Raw genomic sequence first — 13,572 nt, forward strand, 5'->3', positions numbered from 1 at the left:
GTAGTAAGAAAACATTCAGGAGCACATTTTGCAAACATCCAGGCCTAAAAAAACAATACAAATCTCTGTACATACTGTAACAAGAACACGGAATATAAAACCATTTTCTTTTATTCCCCTTAACGATGTTCTGTAAATTAAATGCATAACTTTCCTCCTAGAGCTCCAGTGACAGAGCCTTATTCATTTAATAGTTTCTAGCTTAAAACAGAATAAACTAAGCTGAAAGATTACTTTGGGTCGCTGCACTTCTGTCTCTTGAAGTGTGTCTTCTACTATCCAGGTTGACAAGTTAATCTATAGATCGTTTTGCAGCGTTTGCAATGTTTCTAGTTCATCAATGGTTCACTGGTGAGAACTGAACTCCTGCAGCAACTTCATGCCAATGCAGCTACATTTGAGTGTATGCAAATATATGAATATGTAAAATGGTTTAAGGAACACGGATATCATGGTGTACTGTATGTGTTCACTTTGCCTGTTACAGCTTCTGATTAAGGGCTTTGTTCAACACTGCAAATTAGATCTATGCAAGCACAAATGCAGTAGTGCAACCAGGGGGGTTTCAAGGGTGTATTTGCACCCCCCAAGAATTTGAAATTGGAGTAGCGTGGCAGAGGAGGAAGACGGCATGTGGGAGGTCTCTTCCCACCTCTACGGGGAGTTGCAGTCCAGCTCCTAATGTAATGCAACATCTTAGAAAGGCAGCAGGACCACAAGTCCCAGAATCCCTACAGTATACAACCCCAAGTAGGTCACATGGCAGGCAGCAGCCATTCACTGCAGAGGCTGCCTGCTATATGACCTTCCGTAATCGTTCCCTCGAAGGTAGGACTGGCACTATCTACCCCCATCTCTCTCTGTGCCCACTGCCCCACTCTGCCTACTGCCCCCTCTTCTGCACCCAGTTAACCCCTCTCCAGCATCCACTGCCCTCTCTCTGAACCCTCTCTTGCACCCACTAAACCCCTCTCCAGCACCCACTGACCCTCTCTCCAGCACCCACAGTCCTCTCTGATCCCTCTCATGCAGCCACTGTCCCTCTGACCACTGCTCTCTTGCATCCACAACCTCTATGTGTCTCTCACTCATGCAACCACTGCCCCTCTTCCTCCTGCCCTTCTGTCTCTGCCCACTGCCACTTCCGTATCTCTCCTGAACTCTGCCCCATGTCTATGCCCATTGCCCCTTTCTTGGTGTCGCTCCATCCTGCATCCACTCTCCAGTTTATTTTTATGTTTTTATAACCCTAAAATAACAGACTTCGTATTTTAAGTTGAAATAGTAGTTTATTCTTATGTGTGAAATAATAAATAGATTAAAATAGCAAATATGTTGCACATTGATTTATATACAAAACAAAATCTTTGCACCCCACCAGTAGAATTTCTGGTTGTGTCCCTTCACAAATGTGTATATCTTAAAGCAATTTACTACAAACTTCCAAACAAGATGCCAAAACCAGGTGGCCGTGAATAAAATACAAAAGTAGGAGGCAAAAAGAGCCCTTGCAGCCTGGTAAGTCCTGTTAGAACAAGAGGTCCTTACAAGGTACCATTAAAAAGTGTCCGCATTCTGATCTCGTACAAAGAGCTCAGGGCGGCCCATTAAGAATGAGAAGTCATTGGCAAACCTTGATTCCACTACTTCACCTTCTGGGTCTTTCCCAACTACAGGGAGTGAAGTCAGTGGGATTTCACAGCGAATGTTTTCATGTTGCATTTCGTAAGTCCCACATATAAATTCCCTGTAGGAGTCACATTCATTTCATATACGGTGAACCTGCCAACAATCCCTTAGACAGCTTCAAAGTCAAATAAATTCTGATCGATGTGATCAAATATAAGGATCTGGCATATCAAGTGTTATTTCTGCACAACACTTAACCCTCACATGAATGTGGTCTGCGGTGTCCTTTATTTTCAGATTGCAGCTTTGCTCAGTTCTAGGATACGCAGCTTTATAGCGTTTTATACTATTTCTAAAATCTCTGTTGCAAATGGGTCTGTTCTGTCAACTCCAGCTCTATATACAATGCTTTGGAAAGATATGAACAGAAGACATCACAGTATATATGGTTACACGCACACAAGCTATCACCTCAACTTGCTGCTGTCATCTCTAGGAGGAATGATGCTTGAAAGTGAAATTGTTCAAAAATATATATATTATTGGAGTATAACAATATGAAAAAGATACAAAAAAAAACAAATGGTGCGGAGGGAAAAAAACTTAGTCTCTTCAATGCCTTTTTCAAATGAGAAATTCTCCTTAAAAAAGGCGGTTTCGAGAAGCTGAAACGGTCTACTGTACTGTGCGTATAACCATATATACCATGAGGTCTTCTTTCTAAATCTTTCTGAAGCATTGTTTATAAAGCTGGAGTAAACAGAGAGAACAGACCCGCTTACAACAGACATTTGAGATATTATAAGACGCCCTAAATCTGTAAATGCTATTCACAATGGACGACAATGCCCTGGAACAGACAGCGAGCTACACATACCTTGGTCTAACAATCAGCTCATCAGGGAAATTCAACCTAGCCATAAATACACTGAAGGAGAAGGCCCGCAGAGCATTCTATACAATAAGGAAACTGCTGTACCACCTCAAACCACCAATAAGAATCTGGATGAAAATATTCTACAGCATCATCACACCCATCCTTCTGTATGGCAGAGACGTGTGGGGCCCGGTGACATACCCAGGCTCCACAAAATGGGATACCAGCCCAACCGAAAGACTGCATCTGGAACTCTGCAAACACCTTCTCCAAGTACATCAAATAAAGCATGCCGGACTGAGCTAGGCCGCTTTCCTCTACTGCTCACTGTACAGAAGAGAGCACTGACATTCTGGGCTCACCTAAACAAACGTTATCCACAGTCTTACTGCTACAGAGCAATGCAAAGCCAGGACCTCCTCACTAAACCCTGGGCCCTCAATAAACTTGTCCTCTCAATCCAAGAACAAAACTCCACACAGATCAACAACCTGCCAAAAAAAACAAATCAACTCAAATCGCCAGCGAAATGAAGAAGCAGTATGTGTCTATGTGGGAAAATTATATCCAGTGCTCAAAGAAGCTGGAGACCTACCACACCCTACAGAGAGAATACACTTTGGCACCCTACCTACTGAAGGTAAAAGACCCAAAACAGAGACAAACCCTGGGTCAGTACAGAATGAGTGCCCACAGCCTGGAAATAGAAACAGGCAGACAGACAAAACTGGAACCCCCGGGAGATGAGACTGCGCCAGCGATGTGAGCTAGGAGAGGTAGAAGATGAAACACACTTCCTGCTGCGCTACACACAATACTCTGAAATGAGGCGTGCCCACCTGGAGAAACTCACAGCTCTTATCCAGAACTTTAATAATATAGAGGACCAAAAAATAGCAATCCTCCTGCCAGAAGATGAAACCACAGCAGAAGTGGTTGCACACTATATCAGCACCTGCCACAGGCTGAGAGACGCCCACTAACCCCCACATCCCTGTGTGTAATTGTTACCCATGTACAGTGCAATCAATATACCCTACCCCCTGTTATTCATGTACTGTGTAATCATTATACCCTACCCCCTGTTATTCTTGTACTGTGTAATCATTATACCCTATCCCTTGTTATTCATGTACTGGGTAACCATTATACCCTACCCCGTTATTCTTGTACTGTGTAATCATTATACCCTACCCCCTGTTATTCTTGTACTGTGTAATCATTATACCCTATCCCTTGTTATTCATGTACTGGGTAACCATTATACCCTACCCCCTGTTATTCTTGTACTGTGTAATCATTAGACCCTACCCCTTGTTATTCATGTACTGTCTAATCATTATACCCTATCCCTTGTTATTCATGTACTGTGTAATCATTATATCCTACCCCCTGTTATTCTTGTACTGGGTAATCATTATATCCTACCCCTTGTTATTCATGTACTGGGTAATCATTATACCCTCACCCCTATTATTCATGCTTTGACAATACTGAAATGTTCTTTCGTCATGCCAATAAAACTGATTTGATTTGATATAAAACTCAAAGAGCAAAACTGCAATCTGAAAATAAAGGACACCACAGAGCACATTCACGTGAGTATTGAGCAAAAATAACGTTGATTCCTTAGTCCATAAGCCAGATCCCTATATTTAATTATATCAACCATGACTCATTTGAGTTTCTAGTAAGCTGGACATACGCTGTTATGACAAACTTCTAGGTGTGCATGTGCTTCCATAAGCAGAGGGCTGCATACCCAGACTAATCAGATTCCTTAGCATGTCTGGCTTCCCTAATGTGATGCATGATGCACACTGCACACTTGCTGCTCTTTATCCTCCATGTGAAAGGGAAGAAAGCTTAGCAACTGCAACCATTTCTATTCTTTAATGTTGTCAGTGGCGTGCAATGCCAGCGTTGTTACTCCCTTCCTGGGTCCCACCTGGAGATGCGCATGATGACGTAAACCATGCAAAACGGGTCCTCTTTTAGTCACAAAAAAGCTGCTTCTTCAGCAGCAAGTGAGGGTTTACAGACGATTCGCTGTGTGCTACTACATTACGTCAATGTGCATTGCAATTTCATTTCATTTGATAAATTAAATTGTGAAATTCTCTCAAATCACTAGATGAATTTAATGCTGAGAGTATAAATAGGGCACACACCATGTTTCGCTCACTGTCTGCCGATATTTGCTGAACGCTAACTAATTTGGGGACATTTAAGCCCTCTTGACACTTGCCGGGAATTTGGCAAATGCATTTTAGGCAGTTTTATGTATCTCTAGTCCTACCATGAACTGTTTACCAGACAAACCTTGAACAAAGACAGATAATGGCTTTCAGGAAGGCTTCAGTATGAAAAGAGCGAAGCGCTTGATAGTAAAGTGGGCTGCAGAAGCTGGCAAGTTAAACCAACACAAAAGTTATTCAGTGTTTCACAGACTTTATTTGTTTATGCATCTCAGATTTCTGCTCTCAGTTGCTAAATATTTCATTACTTATTAGATTAATAAATTGCACATTAAAAGACTACAGGCAGTCCTCGGTTATCCGACACAATGCGTTACTCAAAATGGTGTTGGATAGCGAAACGTTGTAAAGCGAAACACGTTTTCCCGTAGGAACACTGGTTAAATGAAAGGTTCCGTTCCTGAAGGTATTTTTAACACTAAAATACACCAAGTATTTTACGCAGGCAATAAGATATGCAGCACACACAAATTATATAGTATATACTGTATTATATATATATATACAGCTCAACCCCGTTATAGCGCGATCCGCTATAACGCGGTTTGAGTGTGGATCCCGATATAAAAAAACAAAAAAAGCACAAACATTTTTTTTGCACACTGCACACTGCACACTGCACACACACAGCCCCCGCCACCCCTACCTTTGGTGTCAGCTGCTGGGGCATCGTGGGACTGCTGGCGGGGATCGGTGTGGGGGTGGGGGGGATTGGTGCAGGGCTGGCTGGGGGGGGATCGGTGTGGAGCTGCTGGGGGAAGTGCGAGGGGTGTGTGGGGAATGCTGGGGGACGTGTAGGGCTGCCGGCCCTCACTCCACCTCTTCCCCCCTCCTCCCGATCGGGCGCGCGGCAGGCATTTAAAAAAAAAAATTAGCGCAACCCCGGTTATAGCGCGGTCGGATCGGGTGGCCCCCGAGGACCACGCTATAACTGGGTTGAGCTGTATATATAATAATATAACTATAATATATATATATATACACACACACACACACACACACACACACACACATACATATATACACACACACATATACACACACATATACACACACAACTTTGCGAAGCGCCGTAAGAGCGTTGGATAAGCCGTTTTGGCGTTGTAAAAATTACCATAGGTATGCATTGCATAGCGTTGGATAACGAGGACTGCCTGTACTTTGTGATATCTTTTATATGTGGACTAAATTAATATTATAAGAAAAGCTTCCGAGTCCTCTACTCTCTTCCTCAGGTCAGTAATACATTAAAAGACAAAACCCACTGCTACCCTACTCCCCACCACTCCAGTACAGTTCGTACTTGTTCAGCTAGATATGCTGCCCCAGAAATTATTCATATTTCTGTACTAAAGCAGAATTACTAGACCGATGAATTACTGCTTTCTGCAGAAGCACCAGTCTGAAAGGACTAACACAGGGGGGCGCAAACTGGGCGTCACGGCGCTTACAGAGGCCCCACGCTCTTCCCCACAACATTTAAATTAGATGACGGGGGAGCGCGCAAGGACTCTGCAAGTCCCTTACCTTGTCTCCGGAGACTTCTGGCGGCGCTGCGGGGGTCACATGATGTCGTGACATCAGAAAGGCTCCATAAAAAGGTAAGGGGAGGGTGCGAGCGGGGGGGGGGGGGGGGGGGGTGGGAAGCATGCACACGCCTGGACTATGGTACAAGCATCTAGGCTTGTTATTTGTGGGGTGCAAAAATACTATATGCACTCTATTACAGAATACCTGCTAAGTATACCGTATATTTAGATATGGGAGTTAAATGCATCTGTTTGTATAGTCACTTCAGAGATGTGCAAAGAACAGTAAATGGAATATATCAATTCATTTGTTAATGTTAACTAATTTTTTTATTTTCCTATCCGGATATATTATTTCAAACTACACGTAACTAGATAGCTACAGTATATCAGACTTTGCAACGGACATACTGTAGATAGGCTTACCCTCTGTCCTGGAGGGGACAGCGGACATACTGTAGATAGGCTTACCCCCTGTCCTGGAGGGGACAGCGGACATACTGTAGATAGGCTTACCCCCTGTCCTGGAGGGGACAGCGGACATACTGTAGATAGGCTTACCCCCTGTCCTGGAGGGGACAGCGGACATACTGTAGATAGGCTTACCCCCTGTCCTGGAGGGGACAGCGGACATACTGTAGATAGGCTTACCCCCTGTCCTGGAGGGGACAGCGGACATACTGTAGATAGGCTTACCCCCTGTCCGGGAGGGGACAGCGGACATACTGTAGATAGGCTTACCCCCTGTCCTGGAGGGGACAGCGGACATACTGTAGATAGGCTTACCTCCTGTCCTGGAGGGGACAGCGGACATACTGTAGATAGGCTTACCCTCTGTCCTGGAGGGGACAGCGGACATACTGTAGATAGGCTTACCCTCTGTCCTGGAGGGGACAGCGGACATACTGTAGATAGGCTTACCCCCTGTCCTGGAGGGGACAGTGGACATACTGTAGATAGGCTTACCCTCTGTCCTGGAGGGGACAGTGGACATACTGTAGATAGGCTTACCCCCTGTCCTGGAGGGGACAGCGGACATACTGTAGATAGGCTTACCCCCTGTCCTGGAGGGGACAGCGGACATACTGTAGATAGGCTTACCCCCTGTCCTGGAGGGGATAGCGGACATACTGTAGATAGGCTTACCCCCTGTCCTGGAGGGGACAGCGGACATACTGTAGATAGGCTTACCCCCTGTCCTGGAGGGGACAGCGGACATACTGTAGATAGGCTTACCCCCTGTCCTGGAGGGGACAGTGGACATACTGTAGATTGGCTTACCTCCTGTCCTGGAGGGGACAGCGGACATACTGTAGATAGGCTTACCCTCTGTCCTGGAGGGGACAGTGGACATACTGTAGATAGGCTTACCCTCTGTCCTGGAGGGGACAGTGGACATACTGTAGATAGGCTTACCCTCTGTCCTGGAGGGGACAGCGGACATACTGTAGATAGGCTTACCCCCTGTCCTGGAGGGGACAGTGGACATACTGTAGATAGGCTTACCCCCTGTCCTGGAGGGGACAGTGGACATACTGTAGATAGGCTTACCCCCTGTCCTGGAGGGGACAGCGGACATACTGTAGATAGGCTTACCCCCTGTCCTGGAGGGGACAACGGACATACTGTAGATAGGCTTACCCTCTGTCCTGGAGGGGACAGCGGACATACTGTAGATAGGCTTACCCCCTGTCCTGGAGGGGACAGTGGACATACTGTAGATTGGCTTACCTCCTGTCCTGGAGGGGACAATGGATTTTTAAACTCAGATAACGAAACAGGCAGTGAAAACTTTGCAAGAACTGATGGGAGATCGTGGCCAGGAAACTGACTGGAAAAGTGTTCTGCCGAGGATGAATAGCTTAAAACAATAAATAGAAGAAATACAGTTTTGTAAAATTATACTGAAAAATGACAAATTCTTATAACAAATTACGGCAATACTTTTTCTACTGTAAAATGTTCACCCTCTGATATAAAATCTAGTTTATTGTAATCTAAGCTTATGCCCCAAAGTTATAATTAAACATTATATATCACCATATTAATATTGCTTCTTAGATATATGTTTTGATGTTGTAATCTTAAAATCGGGGGAAACCTATGATGAGGCAACCTATCCAGCATTTATCCATTAGATTCTCTTGTAATCGTTTTTAAACGTAAATGTATTTTTAATAGTAAGGTAACAAAGCTCAAGGCCTACAGTATCTGAAAACTGGGATAAAGACTATGCTTTAACCTCGCGCATCCATACATTTTACCATTATATATCAGCCTCAGCTCACACATTTTGTAACATCAAACCTTTCCCATTTCAATGCAGATAACAAGGTAATGTCATCATGTAAATACTGTACATATGTACAGGGCTGCAATACAGCGACTGTTTAATCTGTTGGAAGAAGATGTGTGTTGGTTTAAGTGAATATATATTGTTGCTGTGTGTGGAATATCAAACATTTTGCAAATCCTGCATCATTGGGTTAGTGACAAATGTGTCGCTTTTCTGAAGTTCTTATTACTGTATGATTCAGCTTCAAATATGCAACCGTGAGGCAATTATCCACCAGTTATACAATACATGAGTAAAACCGTACGCTACCGCGAAAATAAAAAGGTTCATACTCACAGGCCAACATTGGCATTTGGAGACAGCATATAAACATTATTTTCACAAAGTGGGTATACAATAATTGCTTTACCCCAATAAACCAAATGGGCAGCAAGCTGGAATACCTGTACAAAAGAGTAAGACCTGTGTTAAATGTTTCCTCTCTCTTGTAATAACAGTATTTTGTATACCTCGCTGACACCGTAGGTAGAACTGTACACAGAAAATTGCAGGCACAATATGTCTCTGCCCATATTAGCGGAAGATCTCATTTTGTTATGCACCGTGTTGTGTGAAACGCGTAGGAGGGTTCACACCTCCATGTTTGTCATGTTTGATAGACAACACACATTTTTGCTATTTTTATTCACCTGTCTCCCTGGGCAGTGCGCCGCTTTGTACATTTTGTTTTGTGCACATTTTGTTCTCACATATATTGCCAGCCACAGTGATTCAAAAGTATAATAAAAAGCAGCCAGCAGTGCAACCCCATGAGTCAAAATAAAAATGAAAAGACAAAAACCTTAAAAGAAAAGGCAGGAAAGTATGCCATGTAAAAGGGCATTCAATATAATGTTTGAGGCACCGAAAGATCAATGGACCTGCTCAAGGTCACATGGACAACTTTAAAATGGGGTCACCTACTTCAAAGGCAGTGCTTTTACTAATAAGTTACTCATTTAGCACTTTTGTGATAAGTTACACAATTTAAGAATGAAAAAGCAATTTGGAGAAAAACAAAACAAAACCATGAGCAGCTGTCAAACCATTCCATTGAATATACTGTACTACATTGTCTAAAATATAAGGAATAAGGCCTAAATATTAATTATAATAGAAATAATACCCTCAGCACTCTACAAAAAGACTGGCAGCTACACAAAACATGTTCAAAAAGTGCTGTAATATCTCATGGGGATCAAACACCAATAAATATTAACAAATACAAGGTAATGCATGAAAACAGTCACCCACACTAGGGTAAGAACCCAAAATCTGGAGAAAAAAAAGCGGTAACGGGGAACACAAACACACAGGAAACAAAAGCACTGATACAAATCCAGTGCCAGCAAAAAAATCCACCAGAGCAGCCAACGATGGCTAAATAGAAGAAAATGTCCATATATAAGGCTACGTATCGGGCCTTTCATCAGGCCCCTTCCCATCTAAGAGTGGTACTTCCCTTTAGTCAGAGCCTCTGGTTTGTCCACAAAAGTGCCGAAATCAAAATCCCAGGAGCATGAGGCTATATAATCCAGCATCCGCTGTATCTATCCTGCTGCACAGCATCGCCCCACACGCTCACCTGGATCCTGTGTAGGGTCACTAGATTTTGGGTTCTCTCTCTCGTGTGGGAGTGTGGGCCACGGTTTTCATGTATTACCCTGTATTTGTTAAGATTAGTGGTGTTTGATCAGCATGAAATATTAGAGCACTTTTTGAACATGATGATTTGTGTGGGTGCCAGTCGCTCTGTACGGAGTGCTGTGGGTATTATTTTTATTTTAGTACCTTGTGAGGATTTGGCCGATCCTCCTCTCCGCCTGCACCACTTCGATTTGTATCTTGTAGAGACTCATTACTGGTGCTGACTGACTGCTTTTGTTTCTAAATATTGATTCTGAATGATATGAACATCGAGCCTATTGAATAGTAATTACAGTAAGGCGTAGAATATTAATAGTGTGTGGTAGTAATGAAAGAGCCCATTCTGTTTTACGCATCGGTGGGAAGCAGGACGTTTCCGGAGCTGATCCTCGTTCATTTCAGGAGCAGGGACCCCCTGCTTCCAGAGATACATACCGCCAGAGAAATATTGCATAAAACAAACTATGCACCATATACTTTATAGTAAGGAGTAGTGTAATGCCTTTATGAATGGCAGGTTGCGTATCATTAACTGTGCACCATTAGACCACTACATTGAATAGGGGCTTATCATAAACAGCTTTTTACAGCAGCCAAATCTATCAATCTACCCCCACTATGAAGCACTATTTGTAAGGCTTCTGCTCGATCCGTGCCGGGTTTTCACTACGGTCCAGGTTTTCTGTCTCTCCTGCCCTTCTGCTCACTGTGGCCATTTTGGGTACTGGCAGTCTGTTTATAATGTGATAACAAGGAATCGTGGAGCGCAAAAGAAAATAAAAGCAATCAGTGTCACTGTTAATCTCCTCTTCTCCCTCTACCACTTGCCCTCTTGACCCCATTCCCTTCCGTCTCCTAAACTTCTTGCTCCTACTATAGTCCCTACGCTCACACACATTTTAACTCCTCCCTCTACTCTGGTACCTTTTCATTCTCTTTCAAGCATGCAACAGTTATACCATAACTCAAAAACAGCAAGCTTTCCCTACCTTTCTTTCTATCGACCTGTCTCCCTCCTGCCTTTTGCCTCTAAACTCCTTGAACGTCTTGTATTCTCTCGCTTGCTCCATTTTCTCAACACCTATTCTCTCCTAGACCCTCTACAATCTGGCTTCCGCACTGCTCACTCCACTGAAACAGCCCTCACTAAAATAACTAATGACCTCCATGCTGCCAAAGACAGAGGTCATTACACTCTGCTCATATTACTCGACCTCTCTGCAGCATTTGACACCATAGATCACCCTCTTCTCCTTCACATTCTCCATACTCTTGGTATTCGTAACATAGCTCTATCCTGGATATCCTCCTACCTCTCCCATAGTACTTTCAGTGTCTCTTCTGCTAACACCTCCTCCTCCTCCTCTATCAATCTCTCTGTGGGGGTACCCTAGGGCTCTGTCTTGGGACCTCTTCTCTTTTCTCTGTACACACTTTCTCTAGGTGACCTAATCACATCTCTTGGGTTTAAATATCACCTCTACGCCGACGACACACATCTGCTTTTCAACCCTGACCCTACACCTGCTGTACAAACCAAAGTGTCTGAATGTCTCTGCGATATCATCCTGGATGGCCCTCCACCACCTTAAACTTGGCAAAAACAGAGCTCCTTATACTTCCTCCCAAACCTGGCCCTACTACCTCCTTCCACATTACTGTTGGAAGTACGATCATTCACCCAGCAGCCCAAGCACGCAGCCTAGGGGTCACACTGGACTCCTCTCACACATTCAAAACGTTTCTAAAATCTGTAGCTTTTTTTCTCCGCAATATCACTAAGATACGCCCTTTCCTCTGTTGCTAGACTGCTAAAACTCTGACTCAGGCCCTCATTCTCTCCCGTCTCGATTACTGTAACCTCCTGCTGTCCAGCCTTCCTGCCTCTCACCTGTCTCCCCTACAATCTATCCTAAACGTTGCTGCCAGAATCACTCTACTCTTTCCTAAATCTGTCTCAGCATCTGCCCTCATGAAATCCCTCTCCTGGCTTCCGATCAAATCCCACATCTCGCACTCAATTCTCCTCCTCACTTTTAAAGATTTACACTCTTCTGCCCCTCCTTACATCTCAGCCCTAATTTCTGGCTATGCACCATTCCGACTCTTGCTTTCTTCTTAAGGATGTCTTCTCTCTACCCCCTTTGTATCTAAAGCCCTCTCCTGCCTTAAACCTTTCTCACTGACTGCCCCACACCTCTGGAATGCCCTTGCCCTCAATACCCGACTAGCACCCTCTCTATCCACCTTTAAGACCCAACTTAAGACACACTTGCTTAAAGAAGCACATTAGTAGCACCGAGGTTAATACTATACGCATGATACATCAAGCTTGGCCCCCTGCAGAATGCACTCCCACCATCTCTGTACGCTCTTCCTACCTACCAATTACATTGTAAGCTCCTCGGAGCAGGGACTACTTTTTTACTACTTTTATGTCTGAAGCACTTATTCCCATGACCTGTTATTTATATTTGTTATTTATATGATTGTCACGTATTACTACTGTGAAGCGCAATGTACATTAATGGCGCTATATAAAGACATACAATACAATATTGTTCTGATACCAATCGAATGTTGATAAACAAGCAGAATCAGTATTGCAGATGTGAGGGGAGGGCGAAAAGGAGGGGAAGGGGAGGGGGGAAAGGAAGGAGAGGGGGGGGAAGGGTGAGGGATGGGGGTGAACGGAGGTGTAGAGGAGATAAAATGCATTAACACTCACACAGTGTTATTATGCCCCCTGCCTCATTGGTTCCTGTCTGCTATAAATGCCTTGCTAATTCACTCCTGCTTTGCTGAGCATAAACCTGTGTAGCCTTGCATTCTGTTTTGCCTTGTGCCTTGCTGTTTCTCTCTAGTTGCTTTCTTGTGTATCGACCCGGCATGACTATTGGACCCTCTCCTGGATAACGACCCCGGCTTGGATATTGGACCCTCTCTGGATAACGACCCAGGCTTGCCCCTGACTGCCCACACTTCTCCAACCCTGACCACGGCTCTTGGACACGCTACCACTCTCCCGGCTCCAACCCCAGAACACGGCACGACGGACACTGACCATTCTCCTGGCTCTGTCCCTGGATTCCGGCAAGTATCTGGACTAACCCAATCTCTCTATCCCAGACCCGGATACGCTGACTATCCACCCTCCAGGCGTGCCTCTGCTGCTGGGGGTGCGCAGTTTCGTACTTTCCCACCTCAGTAACGGGGCCCCGCCTTGTTCGTGGTGAACGCAAGCGTTACACACTCATATCAATGACACTAGGGCTGCATTCCAGTAATCCACTCATC

The 13,572-nt window shown here is 44.3% G+C and overlaps 1 protein-coding gene across 6 annotated transcripts in view; it reads right to left on the bottom strand.

Moving 5' to 3' along the window:
- Positions 1 to 13,572, bottom strand: part of NPRL3 (NPR3 like, GATOR1 complex subunit) — a 374,812-nt gene that overhangs the window by 12,130 nt on the left and 349,110 nt on the right. For all 6 annotated transcript variants that reach the window (XR_012787349.1, XM_075565267.1, XM_075565265.1 and 3 more), the window contains 2 exons: positions 8,926 to 9,032; positions 8,025 to 8,154 (listed from right to left, as the gene is read on the bottom strand). Coding sequence is in view for 5 of the 6 variants with exons in the window: in XM_075565267.1 (XP_075421382.1) it covers positions 8,025 to 8,154; positions 8,926 to 9,032 (237 nt within the window). In the remaining variant the exon portion in view is untranslated. The remainder of the gene's footprint in view (positions 1 to 8,024; positions 8,155 to 8,925; positions 9,033 to 13,572) is intronic.

This window comes from Ascaphus truei, chromosome 11, assembly GCF_040206685.1.
Source record: "Ascaphus truei isolate aAscTru1 chromosome 11, aAscTru1.hap1, whole genome shotgun sequence".
NCBI classification, from domain to species: Eukaryota; Metazoa; Chordata; class Amphibia; order Anura; family Ascaphidae; genus Ascaphus; species Ascaphus truei.